At 41.5% G+C, this 17,372-nt stretch overlaps 2 protein-coding genes across 2 annotated transcripts; both read right to left on the bottom strand.

Annotated features, from left to right (window-relative positions):
- Window positions 1–2,459: 2,459 nt before the first annotated feature.
- On the bottom strand, window positions 2,460–4,493 carry LOC121864572 (type I iodothyronine deiodinase-like). The gene is made up of 3 exons (XM_042363638.1): window positions 4,360–4,493; window positions 3,390–3,576; window positions 2,460–2,696 (listed from the first exon to the last, which is right to left on the bottom strand). The coding sequence occupies exons 1-3, from the start codon at window positions 4,491–4,493 to the stop codon at window positions 2,652–2,654; spliced, it is 366 nt and encodes a 121-aa protein (XP_042219572.1). The 3' UTR covers window positions 2,460–2,651.
- Window positions 4,378–12,535, bottom strand: LOC121864571 (thyroxine 5-deiodinase-like). The gene is made up of 4 exons (XM_042363637.1): window positions 12,322–12,535; window positions 11,375–11,549; window positions 4,695–4,881; window positions 4,378–4,469 (listed from the first exon to the last, which is right to left on the bottom strand). Exons 1-3 carry the CDS (start codon window positions 12,449–12,451, stop codon window positions 4,731–4,733), a joined length of 456 nt encoding a protein of 151 aa, XP_042219571.1. The 5' UTR covers window positions 12,452–12,535; the 3' UTR covers window positions 4,378–4,469; window positions 4,695–4,730.
- Between the last annotated feature and the right edge of the window lie 4,837 nt (window positions 12,536–17,372).

Below are 17,372 nucleotides of genomic sequence, written 5' to 3'. Positions count from 1 at the left end.
TCTTTACTCTGACATATATACTTACATAACACCTGTACATGGAAAGAGATACTTTTTTTATTCCCCTCAAAAGGAGTAAAGTTTAGAGGGGGTATACTGTATAGCAGTGATAATTATGAAGTTGGTCTGTCAGTCAGTAACACGTTTGGTCTTTGCTCAATGACTTTCACTTGATTTAGTGGGTTGAGTTATAGCCAATATCTAACTAATGTAACCTATCCTAACCTAACCTAACCAAATCTAGCCAAACCCAACATAACACAACGCAACACAATGTAACATAACCTAACCTAACTTAAAAATACGCGATTCTACCATAAACAAAACCATCCATCAATATTATATATATAAAAATATTAAAATACTCACCAGTCTACCTATGGGCAAATACTAATGACTCTCACTCGTGCTAAAAGCCCCAGGTGAAGCAAGACTCGGGGAAGCCTCACAAATTGGGGTTTGGTATTATTAAAAGGGAAAATGTTGTTTTGCCATTAATATAGACCCGGAAGGCAGTTAGGGGTGGGGAGTCATGTGGGGTGGAGAGTCATGTGGGGTGGGGAGTCATGTGGGGTGGGGAGTCATGTGGGGTGGAGAGTCATGTGGGGTGGAGAGTCATGTGGGGTGGAGAGTCATGTGGGGTGGAGAGGGGAGGATTTAGGTCCTAGGGGTGGTAGGGGTGAGAGCAGGGAGGTAGAAATGGAAAGTTTGTGTGTGTGTATTTTTGTGCAGTGTGTGTTTTTTAAGCTTATATGTTTGTGAGGTGTTTGTGTATGTGTTTATGCAGTGTATGTTTTTGAAGCTTATATGTTTGTGAGGTGTTTGTGTATGTGTTTATGCAGTGTGTGTTTGTATATTTGTATATTATGTATGCATGTTTGTGAAGTTGTGTTGTATAAGTGCCCGTCTAACAGACAGTAATACTTATATAAATGTGGGTTACATACATTAGGTTTATATAATTACATCACCCACAGTAACTATGAGCCGTGAGTAGTCATCCACCTGACAGGTGAGAGTGTGTTCCCACTGTGCCCTCACACCTTGACCGTAGAGTCATCAATTAAGTAGCCGGCTGTCGCCAGTTCTACTCCCGTCTGTGAGCCACTGAGACGTCTGCTCTAAGAAGCTAGTTATACCTAAGCTTCGTCCCTTATTAACGCTCACAGCTGATAGTGTTAATTATGGTGATATCCCAGTTATTGTGCAATAGTTTATTTTCTTAATAAATGGAGGAAAGACCATTAGGGTTTGAAAACTTAACCCATAAACATTTATGAATGTTGCTTCCAGTTCACCTCTAATTAGTGAGTCCAACAGGTAACCGGAAACCGCACCATAAGGTGGCAGCAGTTAACTGTATGTTTGTGAGGCGTGTGTGTGTGTGTGTGTGTGTGTGTGTGTGTGTGTGTTTGTGACGTGTTTATGTGAGACGTATACATTTGTAAGATGTAGTGCTGTGGTCAGCACACTCTCCTCAAGAGAATGGTCACACGGAGGATCCCCAGGCAGGGTGAAACTAGGGACAAGTTTAATTTCGCCATTTGCCTCTGTCTACCAACAGTAATTGGGAACCTAGATGTTAATCGTTTTTACTACACTGTTCTTCACTTCAGCATCTAAACTCTACCAAGGAAAGACTTCAGAACTTACTACTATTATTATTCTATGTAACTTCATATCAGTCGTGAGAACTGTAATGTAATGTAAATCAACTGTAAATGGCTTGTTATTTAATTGTTTATCATTTACACTTGTCATCCTGAGGTTAAATGTCACTTGTCTGTCTGCCCAACATCCTGCTGACTCCAGTTACCATTTAAATAGTAATAGTAGATTAAATGACTTGGGGGTGTAATAACTTGCAATTTTCACCCACGGTCCGGCGGTGCTTAGATTAAATGCCTCCGCTCTCAAAATCTTGTTAACACAACGCTGCCATTTAACTTGGCCTTTGTGGAATGTTGATAATTTAAAACAAAACAAAATTTAAAACAGATAATGAAGTAAGGGATTATAATTTATTTTAAAACTTCAAGAAAATTGTGTTACAAAAGCATTGTTTTTATTTAATCAAATTGATGTTCACAAAGAGATGGCATATATAAAAAGAAATAAATGTCATTCACATGTAAACTTAATAAAACCGCAGATAGATAGATAGATAGATAACTGTGAAATAAACACCTTAATATAATATAGATACGGATAGATAGATATGGATAAATAAGAAGAGAGATACACGATAGATAGCATTAGGTCAAAATTTCCTACAGGTAAATAATGTTGACCCAGGGAGATCATCAGAGGTCAGCCAGGATCATGACCTTTCAGCAGGACTCGTCATTAGGCTGGGACAACGACCATTACCAGAGAGAAACTTGACCGTATGATCTTTGTGTGTTTTTTTACATCAGCAGGTAATGGATCTTTGTGTTGATTGGTTCCTGCTGTGGTTGTTTACATCATCAGGTAATGGATCTTTGTGTTGATTGGTTCCTGCTGTGGTTGTTTACATCAGCAGGTAATGGATCTTTGTGTTGATTGGTTCCTGCTGTGGTTGTTTACATCAGCAGGTAATGGATCTTTGTGTTGATTGGTTCCTGCTGTGGTTGTTTACGTCAGCAGGTAGTAGGAGTGACATCCTATTCTTAATGACTTTTATACTTCTTCAGAAAATCTTCAACCTCGTTCATCTGAGGAAAAATAAGGTTAGTTTAGGCTAGGTTGGGTTAAGTTAGGTTAGGTTAGGTTAGGTTAGGTTAGGAGTAATAATTCAGATATACAGTAAAAAAAAATATATTGTTTGATGATTATAGTATTTTCAGATGCATAAGATATCACGCCATGAATCATTTTACCTTTATTAAGATTTAGAGAGAACAGTTTACAGCGAATAGTGAAACACATTCTATATATCATATCTCCCCCAGCCTGTGATCTCTCTCCCCTCTGTAGACCAGGGCCGTGTACTTGAAGGGTCTCTTGTGTACTATATAGGTCTTCCTCGCACATCTATAAAACGTATCGTGGACGATAAAGGTTTTTGTGTATCTGTTAAGAGGATGTGAGGGTCACTGTTTACCTACTTGTTTTATTTAATTCTCCGTCTCTTTTGTAAAATTGTCTAGTACTTGAAGGTTTCTGGTAGAATTTGTAAAGTATTTCTTGTTTTCTCTACAGATTTACTCGTTTGAAAGGTCTTTGTACATCCTTCAGACAACAGGGGGTTACCAGTCACTTTACAGAGCTCCTTATCTTATATTTAGTACACAGCTCCCTATCTTATCTATAGCCGGACCCTGTAGTCAAAAGGCCATTCCTATCCTTGTAGAGGAAGTCGAAAGTTCCCTGTCTTCTTCTGTAGAACTCCTGTTTTGTAGACTTACCTTGTACTCGAAAGGACCCCTCCCACCCTTGTAGAACACGACACCGTCTTGCACTATGTAGAGCCGTTCTGGGAGGGCCGCGTACTGCTTGCTGGCGGCGTCATCTAAGCGGTCTACCAGCACCTCGCACTCCTGGGGTGAGAACTCCAACAGCTTCTCTGCTGCCGCATACCTCTCCTCCAGGGACCTGCCCGGGGGAGTCTAGTTCTTATCCTTTACAGCACAAAGGATGTCTTAACTGACACTATAGGACATGGTAGATACCTTAACTGACACTATAGGACATGGTAGATACCTTAACTGACACTATAGGACATGGCAGATACCTTAACTGGCACTATAAGACATGGCAGATACCTTAACTGACATTATACGACATGACAGATACCTTAACTGACACTATAGGACATGACAGATACCTTAACTGGCACTATAGGACATGACAGATGTCCTTTGCAGACAGTTTGGACACAAGTAATGGGAGAATGAATACATTGAGGTACTGTATAGTAGACACTGTACTGTATTACACTGTACTGTATTTCCAGAACACCATGCTGTATTTTCCTGTATTATGTACACTGTATTTTAGTATGATCGTATTTTATTATCTAGCATCGTAACGTGATTTATTTTATATGTTTATACTTAGTTGCATCACACTGTATTGTACTGTATTACCTTACAAGGGCATCTTATATTAGTGTATAGCAGTACATAGCATCACACTGTATTGTATTATCTTACAAGGGCATCTTATATTAGTGTATAGCAGTACATAGCATCACACTGTATTGTATTGTATTATCTTACAAGGGCATCTTATATTAGTGTATAGCAGTACATAGCATCACACTGTATTGTACTGTATTATCTTACAGGGCATCTTATAGTAATGTATAGAAGTACATAGCATCACACTGTATTGTATCCTGGCAGGTACAGGTATGAGACAGGTAAATGCACTCACCTGTGATTGGCCACCTCCACGTTTCCCTCAAAGACCCAGCCATCAGTAGGGTGAGCCTCAGCGGTGTACACCACCACGAAGTCTGCCACGCTCGAGTACCTCTCCCTCAACTGCCACCACCAGAGTGACGTCATTAGTATGGTGATATGACGTCAGTAGTGTGGTGATATGACGTCAGTAATATGGTAATATGACGTTAGTAGTGTGGTGATATGACGTCAGTAGTTGGGAATGACGTCTGCTATGTGGTGATATGACGTCAAAGTAAATGACAGCAGTGGCTATAGCCACCTCTCATAACAACCAAATCCCCCTCCCCCCTCTCACTTTCTCACCTTGCGGAAGAGATCGAGGTTGGCCACAAACGGGGGTCAGGTGCAGGAGCCGAAGTTAATCACCAGAGGCCTACCTGACCTCGCCATGTCCAGGAGGCGAGAGACTGACCTGTCCCTCAGCCTCATCACCTCGGGGTTAGGGGCCACCTCTCCCATCTCGGCCGACATGTTCACCTCCCACCACACGCTGACGAGAAACAAAAAAGATCTCCAGTTTAGGAAAATTTAAATAAAATGGGACACGCTCCTTAGGGTCAGTTCTGTATCGAGTGAGGAAAATGGAAGAGAAATTGTGACGTTATCATCTGTATTGGCTTTGTGCCGGTTAGAAAAATGTAGGGAAAATTTAGCATTATTACAAGAAATAGAAATAGTTCTGTACTGGTTTGGGAACATATAGGAGAACTGGGATAGTACACCTCAGGATTACTTCTGTAAATATGACGTTTGAGGATGACCTGATCACGAAATCTGAGTTTGAAGAGTTCCACAACAATTTAAATGATGCGTTTCTTAATGCACGAAGAAAGAACATACCATACAGAAAATTCAGATCAAATAACAATAACCCTAAATGGATAAATAATTATAAGTATTTAAAGAATATTATTGAACAAGGGAAGGCTATAGGTAGGAGAATAAATCGTGGTGAAGTTTGCCTCCGAGATTATTATAAGGTATTGTCCAGTAGGATTAAGGCAGAGATAAGGAAAGCAAAGAGGAATAATGAACTGAAGGTAGCAAGAGAGGCGAAGTCAAACCCCAAGGGATTCTTTCATTGTATCAAACTAAGTTTAGGTTTAGGAGGGAGATAGGAAGGAACTGGTTTACAAATAGGGTGGTGGACGTGTGGAACTAGCTTAGCAACTTTGTAGTAAGTGCTGGAACGCTGGAAAGTTTCAAAGGGAGGCTGGATAGATTCATTGATGATAGAGAGTGGTAGTAACTCTCGACAGGAGCTGCCATGCACAGGCCAACCGGCCTATTGCAGACTCCTTGTTTTCTTATGTTCTTATGTTCTTAAAACACAAGAAAAGATTGGAGAAATACAGTCAGATACCGGCGAGCTAACTGTTAACGGCGGATAAATAAGCAATAATCTAAACAAATATTTTTCAACAGTTTTCACCACCGAGAGCATGATACCCGAGGCACCGACTATATGCAGAGATAGTGAAGAAAATAGAATATGCGAGATAGTAGAGACTAGTAACGATGTTAGTAAGCTAATAGACAAGCTAAAGCCTAATAAGTCACCTGGTCCCTATAAGATATTTGCCAAAGTATTAAAGGAATGTAAGGAAGGGCTTTAGTATGTCCTTAACAAACTTGTTTAACATGTCATTAAAAACCGATGTAGTACAAGCATCCTGGAGCATAGTGAATGTGATACCGATTTTCAAGAAGGGAGATAGATCACTATCCTCTAACTACCGTCCAATCAGCTTAACATCACTTGTAGGCAAATTATTGAAGCAATAATTTCAAACTCTATTCGAAATCACCTGGAGAAGCACAAGTTGATCAATGATTCCCAACATGGCTTCACGTTTTTTCAGCTGTTTTCGAATCAGTGGATGACGGACACGATTATGATGTGATATACCTCATCTTCAGCAAAGCCTTCGACAGAGTCCCCACGAAAGACTAGTACGAAAAATGGAAGTTCCTAAAATGGATTAGGGCGTGGTTACAGGACAGGAAACAGCGAGTAAGCATTTATGACTAAATCCTATTGGGGTAACGTCACTAGTGGAGTACCCTAAGGCTCAGTACTTGGACCACTACTATTTATTATATACATAAACGACATAGCTATAGGCGGAGACAGCAACATAATAAAATTTGCTGAAGACACTAAAATGGGACGTTTAATTAAATCTGACGAGGACTTCGCAAACTACAGGAAGATCTAAACAAATTTTTCACATGGTCTGAAAAATGAAAGATGAAATTTAATGTGAACTATTGTAAAGTACTTAGTCTAGGGAATGTAAACAGAGAAACCAGTTATCAGATGAATAACGTTGTTTTAGAGAAATCCGACTGTGAGGCATCTTAAACCAAGTCAACAATGTGTATTTGCTCCAAACAAGGCTAGCAAAGAACTTGGGTTCATTCGCAGGAGTGTTAGTTGCAAGACTAGCACGGTTGTGAGGTTATCCTAAAATTATATCTTGTGCTTGTGAGACCTCACTTAGATTATGCAGATCAGTTCTGGTCATCGTACTACAGAATGGATATATAAACCCTAGAAAGAATTCAGAGGAAAATGACAAGACTAATCCCGGGCATTAGGAACCTTGAGTACAGAGTCAGGTTAAGGCATACTGATTATTAAACGTGATAACCTTTACAATCTGAATCCTGTATGTCTCAGCATCGGAAAATACGCCTTTAATATTATGAATGCTTGAGGTGTCTCAGGTAAGGTGTCCGGTGCTTCGCTAGACGTATATCACTTCTTCAGAGTTGTTTTCGAGACCACTATGTCATGAGCATGTCATTCATCATGGAGACGACACAGAGTATGCGTGGAGCGATAATTGCCCTTTACAACGAAGTTAAGGGCAAGGCAGAAATTGCGAGGCGTACTGGCTTGTCCTACAGTACAGTGGCATTGTGGATACGTCGATATGACACTGGCAGCACGGACAACCAGCGTAGGATTGGCCGCCTTCGCTGCACAACAAGACCAGGTTCCCATATCAATTTGTTATACCTCAGTGTTTGTTATATATACTGTGTATGGGTAATCATATTCAAAGTAATGTCGCCGTCTATCCATCACTGGTGCAGGCCATTGCAGCTGCAATCCATGACCGACCATTCATTAGTGGTTCCACTATTGGCGATGACCTTGGTTTACGATGCAGCCATCAAACTATTCGCAACAGACACCGTAGCATGGGGCTGCACGGGCGGAGACCTGCAGTGAAACCCAATCTCACCAACGTAAATATGGTGCAGATGATGGAATACGCGCTGGAGTATGCCGACAAACCGGTTAGCTTCTGGGAGGAGGTCGTTTTCTGTGACGAGAAAACGTTCTCTACCGATGCCCCTACAGCAGCAGGTTTTGTTTGGCGGCAACCAAGCACGAGTACATCGATCAAGCACATCCTCTCTCTTACCAAAATAAATTCCAACTATAATGAAAATTGATGAAGCCTGTGGCACCTATTAGAGATGATAAGCCTATACTACCCTCTAAATGTCAGATATTACGTTTTCATCACTGCATCAAGTCTATCGTTGTCATAATACGAATTACTGTGGTTTTGTGACAATGAACATTTAGAACAAGACGAGCTGGCCGAACTACTTGGTAACCAGCTCCTTGTTATCAAGAAGCAGTATAGCGGCCCTGGTCGGCTACCCCAAGATCCTTCCCCAGGAAGTACGACTTGGAAGAGAACGAGAACCTAAGAACAACAAGACTACGGCAGTAATGACCTATAATGTTGACGGCCAGCAAAACAAAGCAACCAACCAACTGTGGTATTTTAACCCCTGCATGTTTTCTTTATTTCTGCTGCCTGTTTTCTGTCAGTGAATGGTCACCCCCCTCGTTCAACAACAGTAGTCTGGGTAATTACAATTGTGCGGTAATTATTAAAAAAATCATAACTCAATGCATTTAATTGATCTATCTTCAATCATCAGGTTTGGTTTATCCAAGCCTTCATATTACATAATCTGGTTTGCTATTTCATGCGTTATATCGAAGTTTGTTCCTAGATCGAACGCTGTTACCAACCGCTTTATATATTTCTATCTTCAGATTCGACGCCGGTCATGTTGTGGGTTGTGGGAGGAGTGGGGGCGTAACTGCAGGGTTGTTTGCGTGGATGCACACAGGTGGTGTTGGGGCACTCGGGGGAAAAGTATGTTAAAGTGCTTGAGGAGATCATGTTACCGTTGGTGAGGGGCAATGCACCCTGAGCCAGCGCCTCCATACTTCTTCCATGACAACAGTTCCATTCACAACTGTCAGTAAGGCGTGGTTTGAGAAACACCCAGAAATCACAGTGTTGCCACACCCACCCAGATCCCCCTGACCTGAACCCTATCGAACATGTCTGGGCTGCCATGAATAAAGACATCCCACACAACTGCCATGGTAGTCGCGCTACGGTCACCAGTAGCTCCTTGCAGGCATGAGAACACCTGCGTAGCCCGGAGAGACAACAGCTGACGTGAGATGCCACTACTGTTTACCTTACCTATTAATATAACATACCCTGATATCTAATACATGTACGCATGCTAAATGCTATGTATGGATACAGTCAACATGTGTATTTAGTAGTTGTTGTTGTTGTTGTTGTTGCGCAGAGGAACTTTTTTTTTTTTTTTACGGGAATTAGCCCACCCGGGCACAGGTCACTGACCCACATCAGGGCCTGGGGTACGAAAATGTAATAATAACAATGATAGTGATAATAAGAATAATAATAAAGAACCATAAAGAAATGCAAAAGTTAAAAAAAAAATCAAGAGTGAGAAACAGTATATGTATGTTGTGTTGTCAATAGTAAGAGAAACAATTGAGACCCTGCAATTGTGTGTAAATGAGGCAGAAGTCAGTTCAGCAACCTGGGACTTGGTCACAATTTTCATGATGCCATATGGCAGCAGGGTCCACCATTAGACAACACATTATGCTTCCAATATCTTCCCAGGCGGCAGTACCTCCCTGTTTGGTAGCTGCCTACTACCTTCTACCTTTAAGCATTACCACGTACATATTGTTCACTGTATGTGTCCAACTTGGATAATGTCCTTTTAGACTATCATTCCCTGATAATATAACCGTATTAATTATATTCATATGAAACACGTTCATGGCAAACGGTAGGAAACGTCGTATATATTACATGGCAAGCATTGTGGCATGCAGGGCTACCACCTTTACGCCTGGTCATCTACCATTTCCCAAAAACATACCTCCGATGTGTCATATTGTCATGAACAATATATTTCAGATACTTTTTTGAGCGACTGTACCAAGGTAGGAAAACAATGACAATAGAGAATAATTACCAGGATTAATTTTATACGGTGTTAGGGTAAATAGGACATTATCAGCATTACTACAGTACGGAAATAGGAAAATATTGGAAAACAGCACAACATCGTCGACATTAGTGGTGTAACGGAAAGAATTCGAAGTTAGGTATATTTATTAAGAGAGGACTTCTGGTTAGGGGAAAGTGTAGGGAAAATAGGACAATAACAACAGTGATAGTACAATAGCATGAAATGTGCTAGGTCAGGGCAACGTAGATATATGAAATCCAGGAAAATTTCACCTTCATAAGACTGTAACCATAGGACTCCCCCGCTTTAGGAAAACAGATGGATCATAACAGGAAAATGTCACCACTATTTATATCCCCGCGAAGGAAAACCCCATCAACAATTAAAGCATTCAGGAAAATTTATCTCCAAAGAAAAACTTAGGTAGAATGACAAAAAAATTACTAGCATTAATCTACATGAGAGGAAAATAAGAAAAACTTGAGGGCCCTATATCAAGGCAACACATCGACATGAAAACAAGAAAATATCATTTGTGTTGATATCTTTACCTGAGACGAGCCGTGTTAGGCGATGCTCGTTTATTTCTGTTTATAAGTACGATAACGTAAATAAGCTCTGATAACCTTACCACATCAATAGTGTCAACATCCTCTGCCAGTAGAAGCGAGGGTTCCCGACACCACTCTTCATGTAAGTGGCAAAAAGCGGTATCTTAGTATTCCTCAACAAGCTGTAATTCCAGTTAGTTGGACTCAAGACCGCCAGGACAGTCAGGAAAGTGTTCAGGAATACTACTTGTGCCACTTGTAAGGGCAGAAGTAGATACTGAAGAAGCTTCCCCGTCCTCATGTTGATTTTTCTGAGGGCCTCGTTAGGTATCCGGCATTATGGTTCACTAACACCAGCGATTCGAATACAGTGCACGGCGTTCTTGAGAAACTATTGGTGTGACGTTGGTGTCAGGAGTGTTGCTGAAGGCACTGACTGTATCCTGGTATCAGCAACTGATATCACGTCACAGATAGAATGAGTTGTCATATATAAGAGGGAATATTACTTTCTTATCTGGGTAGTGTAAGATAACTCGACTGTACTCTCTCTCTCTCTCTCTCTCTCTCTCTCTCTCTCTCTCTCTCTCTCTTTTGGCTTACTACTTAAGGTGTGTCATTATCTTGGGACAAATAGCAGTAGGTGGTGTTGCTGCTGCGTACTTCTTGTACAGTATACGATCAACACTAGTATTTTACCCAGATACCTGTTGCCGGGGTTAATTACGCCTAAAGCTGTCATGGTGATGTTGACTATAATATCACCGGACGATTGGAAGGGCTCAAGTATATATATATATATATATATATATATATATATATATATATATATATATATATATATATATATATATATATATATATATATATATATATATATATATATATATATATATATATATATATATGTGTGTGTGTGTGTGTGTGCCATGGTAACTATCATGCCAGATGAGGCAATATATGTTTACGATGCATGGCCAGAATTTCTAAAACTCCGCATGTCAAATTTCTCCCCCTACCTGTTAGGTTAGGTTAGGTTGGGTAAGGTTAATTTGAGACGTATTAGACCCCCCCTCCCCCACTCACCTTAACCACTCGAAGGCCAAGTAGCTCCTGAAGAAGAAGAAGGATGACCAGGTGTCAGCTTCGTTCACCACGAAGTGTTGGAAGCCCTGTTGATCATAGCCTCGCTCCCTGGCTTCCTCCTTCCGTAGCTCCAGCTTTCCCTCCTCAGTCACAAACAACATCCTTGCCTGTGCCGCTACGGCAAAGAATATTATTGCTTTCGATTTCTTGAAGATTACCCCCGCCCCCCAACCCCAGTTAATTTCACCTAAAAATAACCACTCTAAACCTAACCTAACGTAACCTTACCTAACCTAACGACCGTAATCTACCCAAAGCTAATTTAACCTAACACTACCCCCCTCCCAGGTAGCGCTAAGGTTGTAAATATTCAGGTGAAGTAAGCTGGGGGGTGTATCTACAGGTAATTAATCTCCAGAGAAATAATTATTGTGCTTGTTTTCGTTTTTCAGTGTCCAAAGTTAACATAGATATTATTGTATACTTATATGAACCACTTACTGTACACTTTACATCTCTACTTTACACTTCACGACTTCACTTTGTACTTTATGACTTTGTATTACACCTTTCACGTCTGTGCACTTTACACTTTTATTTTGTAATTTAAACATCTAATTTGCACTTTACATTTTTTTTTACACATTGCACCACTCACCATTCCTCCACACCTTCACTCACCCTCATCACTCCACCCTCATCACCCCCACCCTCACTCACCCTCATCACCCACCATCATTGCCCCCACCCTCACCACCCTCACTCACCCTCATCACCCCACCATCATTGCCCCCACCCTCATCGCCTCACTCACCCCCACCCTCATCACCCCCACCCTCACACTCACCCTCATCACCCCACCATCATCGCCCCCACCCTCATCACCCCACCCCCATCACCCCACCCCCATCACCCCACCCCCATCACCCTCACACCTCACCACTCACCTGTCACACAGAGTAGTCGAAAGCTCACAAACACAGGAAACACTACACAGCACTTGTAAAACTTCTTAAATGTTCCCCTCCAGTTCCAAGTGGTGAAGGGGGGGCTAGTGGGGTCCTCTTGGCTGGTCATGATGGCCACGGACTTATTTAAGTCAGGAGAGTCCCACAGTACACCCTGTAGCCTTTGCGAGACTCGGGTGTACTGAAGTCTGAACTGCACTGTGGTGAGGGAAGGTAAGTGTGTGTGTGTGTGTGTGTGTGTGTGTGTATGTGTGTGTGTGCATGTGTGTGTGTGTGTGTGTGTGTGTGTGTGTGTGTGTGTGTGTGTGTGTGTGTGTGAAGAAATCACGAATATGACACGTGATAATCATCATGTGTGATTTTGTAAACCACGAAGGAAAAAGAAACTAAAATATTGCTTAAGCGTTTCCCTGGTGACAACTTGTAACTGTGTCAATCGTTGGAGAGTTTTCCCTTGCAGTATCTACATTCAGGAGTGTGACTTTGTGTCATGATCTGTCATTGATGCAGAGTTTGTTTACAAAATATTCACTCCATAAATTCTTTGCTGTAAATTACTTCATTTTAAAATCTTCAAACTCATTAGTCTAAACCAGGGGTCACCAAACTACGGCCCGCGGGCCGGATCCGGCCCGCGACGTCAGTTCATCAGGCCCGCCTTGGTAGCTCCGCCTACGCTCTGACGTTACCATGGTTTCCATGGCTTTCGTTCTGGCTTGCAAGTATTGAACAGAATGATTATGCGGCCCGCGCTCGTCATTCTTTCAGTTATCTGGCCCACTATGAAAAAAGTTTGGTGACCCCTGGTCTAAACAATACCTCTACCCCAGACTCCATCTTTGTTGCAGAGTCCTCCCTTGTATTATTTGCAATTTTTCACACCCCAGAGTCCGTCTATGCATTATATCCATCCCAAAGACCGTCTTTGTTGCATAGTTCTCCCTTGCAATATTCTACACCGCACATGTGAGGGCTTCGGTATTCAGAAAGCTGCAACGTTGCAGGGAAGTTTCACTGTAATGAGTTGACAGAATGCGGCCGAGGTGCGGAGCAACGACACGCACGAGCTGAATTAATTCGATGTTGCAACACAAACAAGTGGTACCGCACCTGAATTTATAACTGAAAGTTAAGCTGAGGGTACTGAGAGAGTTAAGCTGAAAGTACTGGGAGAAAGTTAAGCTGAGAGTACTTAGAGAAAGTTAAGCTGAGGGTACTGGGAGAAAGTTAAGCTGAGGGTACTGAGTGAAAATTAAGCTGTGGGTACTGAGAGTAAGCTAAGGTGGGGGTATTGACTAAAAGTTAAGCTGAGGGTACTTGAGAGAAAGTTGAGGAGCAGTACCGGGATAACAGACCAAATTATACCCCATGGCCACCCTGGGGGCTAGGGTTGCTCTACACCCCCATAAGCTATACAATACACCTCTTTGGCCTTACCTACTGAAATGCAATGATACATAATTTTTGATAGTCAATCATTACTTCAGTATTATTATTATTATTATTATTATTATTATTATTATTATTATTATTATTATTATTATTATTATTATTATTATTAATTCTTACTATTGATGCTTCTTTATTTCCAATAGTAAGTCATAAGAACATAAGAAAATAAGGAGTCTGCAATAGGCCGGTTGGCCTGTGCATGGCAGCTCCTGTCGAGAGTTACAACCACTCTCTATCATCCATGAATCTATCTAGCCTCCTTTTGAAACTTTCCAAAGTTCCAGCACTTACTGCAAAATTGGTAAGCTTGTTCCACTCGTCCACCACAACCAGTTTCTTCCTATCTCCCTCCTAAACCTAAACTTATCCAACTTAAATCCGTTGCTCCGAGTCCTATCCTGCTCGGATATTATAAGAACTTTACCTATATCCCCTTTATTGATTCCTTTCACCCACTTAAATACTTTTATCATATCTCCCCGCACTCTTCGTCTTTCTAGGGAATGCAAGTTAAGTTTCTTTCACCTATCCTGATATGGAAGGTTTCTAAGTCCCGGAATCATTTTCGTCATTCTTCGCTGCACCGACTCTAGTGAATTGATATCCATTCTATAATAAGGGCACCAGAACTGGACCGCATAATCGAGGTGCGGCCTGACTAGCGCAAGATATAGTTGCAATAAGACCTCTGCACTCTTATTACTTACACTTCTAGATATAAAACCCAATACTCTGTTTGCCTTATTTCGAACATTAACGCACTGTTTTTTAGGCCGTAGGTCCAGGCTTACAAGTACCCCTAGGTCTCTTTCACAAGTCGACTTCTCTAGGTTGATGTTGTTAAGGCTGTATACATTGTCAGTATTTGTTCTTCCAATATTAAGTACGCTGCACTTGCTGGTGTTGAATTTCATTTGCCATTTATCAGATCATCCCTGCAGTTTATTTAGATCAGTGGTTCTCAACCTTGTTTGCCCCATGCACCCCTTTCACCATATGTCAGAATGTCATTCCCCCTCCTTTCCAAGATTGTCTGCCTCAAAAAGTGCATTCCAAATAATATGCATATAATACTGAAATTCCTTTATTTTTTCCATATTAGTATCAGTTTCCCCCCCCCCCTGAAAACCTGAGGGGGAAAATTCCCCCCTGGTTGAGAACCCCTGATTTAGATCCTCCTGTAATGCTTTTGCATCCTGCCCTGAATTAATCTGCCGCCCTATTTTGGTGTCATCCGCAAACTTGCTTATGTCACTGCTGATCCAAGTATCTAGATCGTTTATGTAGATTATGAACAAGAGTTGGCCTAGTACTGACCCCTGGGGAACCCCACTGGTTACACGGCCCCACTCAGATTTAACACCATCTATGCTGACCCTCTGCGTTCTATCGGTGAGCCATGATTTTATCCAATTTAAAACTTTCCCCTTGATACCATGAGCCTTAATTTTTCTCAGAAGCCTCTCATGCGGTACTCTGTCAAATGCTTTGCTAAAGTCTAAGTAAATAACATCGTAATTTTCGTCATTATCTACTACCTCGAAGACTTTCCTAAAAAACGTCAGCAGATTTGTTAGACATGGTTTTCCCTTTGAAAACCCATGTTGTGAGTCATAGATTAATTTGCTTTTCTCTAGATGCGATCGGATGCTGTCTGCTATAATTGATTCAAGAAATTTCCCGACTACTGACGTCAAACTGATCGGCCGGTAATTTGACGCTGATGCTCTGTCTCCCTTTTTGAATATACTGTAGGTACTACATTTGCCTGTTTCCACAAGTCTGGCACAACTCCGGTGTCTAATGATTTTGCAAATGAATTTACAAGGGGTCCGCTAATCTGTTCCCGACACTCTTTCAAGACTCGAGGGAAAATTTCGTCCGGCCCTGGGGATTTTGTCTTCTATAGTTTATTTATCCTCTTAAGAACATCCTCTTTTCTGATAGTGATATTCTTTAATTTTTCTTCTTCCTTTCCCCTAGATATCAGTTCCATCTCTGGAATTTCCTCGCGAATTTCTTCTGTGAAAACTGATAAGACGTAGTTGTTCAATGCTTTGCTTATTTCTTCACTGCCATTTATCACTTCTCCCCTCCCTGACTTTAAAGGCCCAAATTTGTCCTTGAATTTTGTTCTACATACCTGGAAAAATCCCTTGGTATTCGCCTTGGATTCTCTTGCTATTTTGACTTCATAGTCTCTCTTTGCTTTCCTTACATTTTTCTTAACATTCCTGATTAGTTCATTATACCTATTTCTGAGCTGCTCCTCCCCTCCCTTTAATTTCTTATAAATTCCTTTCTTTATTCTTATGTCATGTTTAAGTTTTCTAGTCATCCACCTTGGCTCATTCTTACTTGACCTAATTTTTCTGTATGGTATATTTTGTTCTTGTGCTTTATGTAGTATACTAGTGAATATATTACAATCATGATCAATTGTTGTGTCATCTATGACCTCACCCCTTCCTACTAATGACTGACGTGACTGTTCCCAGGTGACCTCACCTAGGTACCTTCTTAATCCCTGATAATCCGCCAACCGAAATTTTGGGACTCTGACCATATTGTCATTGTTTTTTGTTTCCAAATTTAGGGTGAACCTGATTTCTCTGTGATCACTGTTACCTAGTTCTTCCCCTACTGTGATATCTCTGATAATATTTTCTTTATTTGTTAATACTAGGTTGTATTCATACTAGGTCAGTTGTGTTCTGACCTCACTAGGGGAAAGGTCACGGCAGGGTTAGCTCCCGAGGGATAATTATCAGATATGGCCAGTGCTATGTGTGGTCTTGGGTGTGCGAGTTTGTTGACCAAACTGGAGTGGTCCATGGAAGAATTGGCGAGGGCCAAGGAAGAAATTGAGAGGGCCACGTTGGAGAACCTGAAATTAAAGGAAGAGCTGGCGAGGTTAAAAGGGGAGGCGGGACAGGGAAAGCCAGTTTCTGACGAAAACTCAAGTGAGTGGAAGGTTGTGAGGAGAGGGAAGACGAAGCTAGTGGTGAAGAAATACACCAAGGATACGACAACAACGACAACAACAGCTAAGTGTACCAACTCGTTCAGTCCCTTGATAGACGAATTGGACGTTAGTATAGTCAGGGACAGGGATGACAAGGAAGGTATAAAAACTTAAATTGTTGGTGACTCACAGGTAAGGTACATGGACAGGGCCTTTTGTGGTAAGAACAAAAATAGGATGAGGGTGTGTTTGCCAGGAGCTGGGGTGGGGGATATAATTGACAGGATGGACAATATCTTGTCTGGTAATGGGAACAAACCCATTATATACCTCAGTGGAGGAGGCAATGATATTGGCCGGTGTAGGAGCGAGGAGCTTCTTGATAAGTTCAAGGCAGCCATAGATCGTATTAGGTCTAAGGGAGGGATCCCTATCATATGCTGTGTCCTGCCTAGAAGGAGAGTTGGCAGTGAATGGTTGTCAAGGGCGGTTGGTGTCAACGACTGTCTTGACAGATATTGCAAGTCAATATTGGTCCCATTCATTGACAACTGGGACAACTTCTACGGCAGAAGGGACCTTTATGCTAGGGATGGGGTGCACCTGCCTCGGG

Source organism: Homarus americanus, unplaced genomic scaffold (assembly GCF_018991925.1).
Source record: "Homarus americanus isolate GMGI-L3 unplaced genomic scaffold, GMGI_Hamer_2.0 scaffold2361, whole genome shotgun sequence".
NCBI classification, from domain to species: domain Eukaryota; kingdom Metazoa; phylum Arthropoda; class Malacostraca; order Decapoda; family Nephropidae; genus Homarus; species Homarus americanus.
The sequence above is the reverse complement of the archived record's forward strand: the minus strand, read 5'-3'. Positions and strand labels throughout refer to the sequence as shown.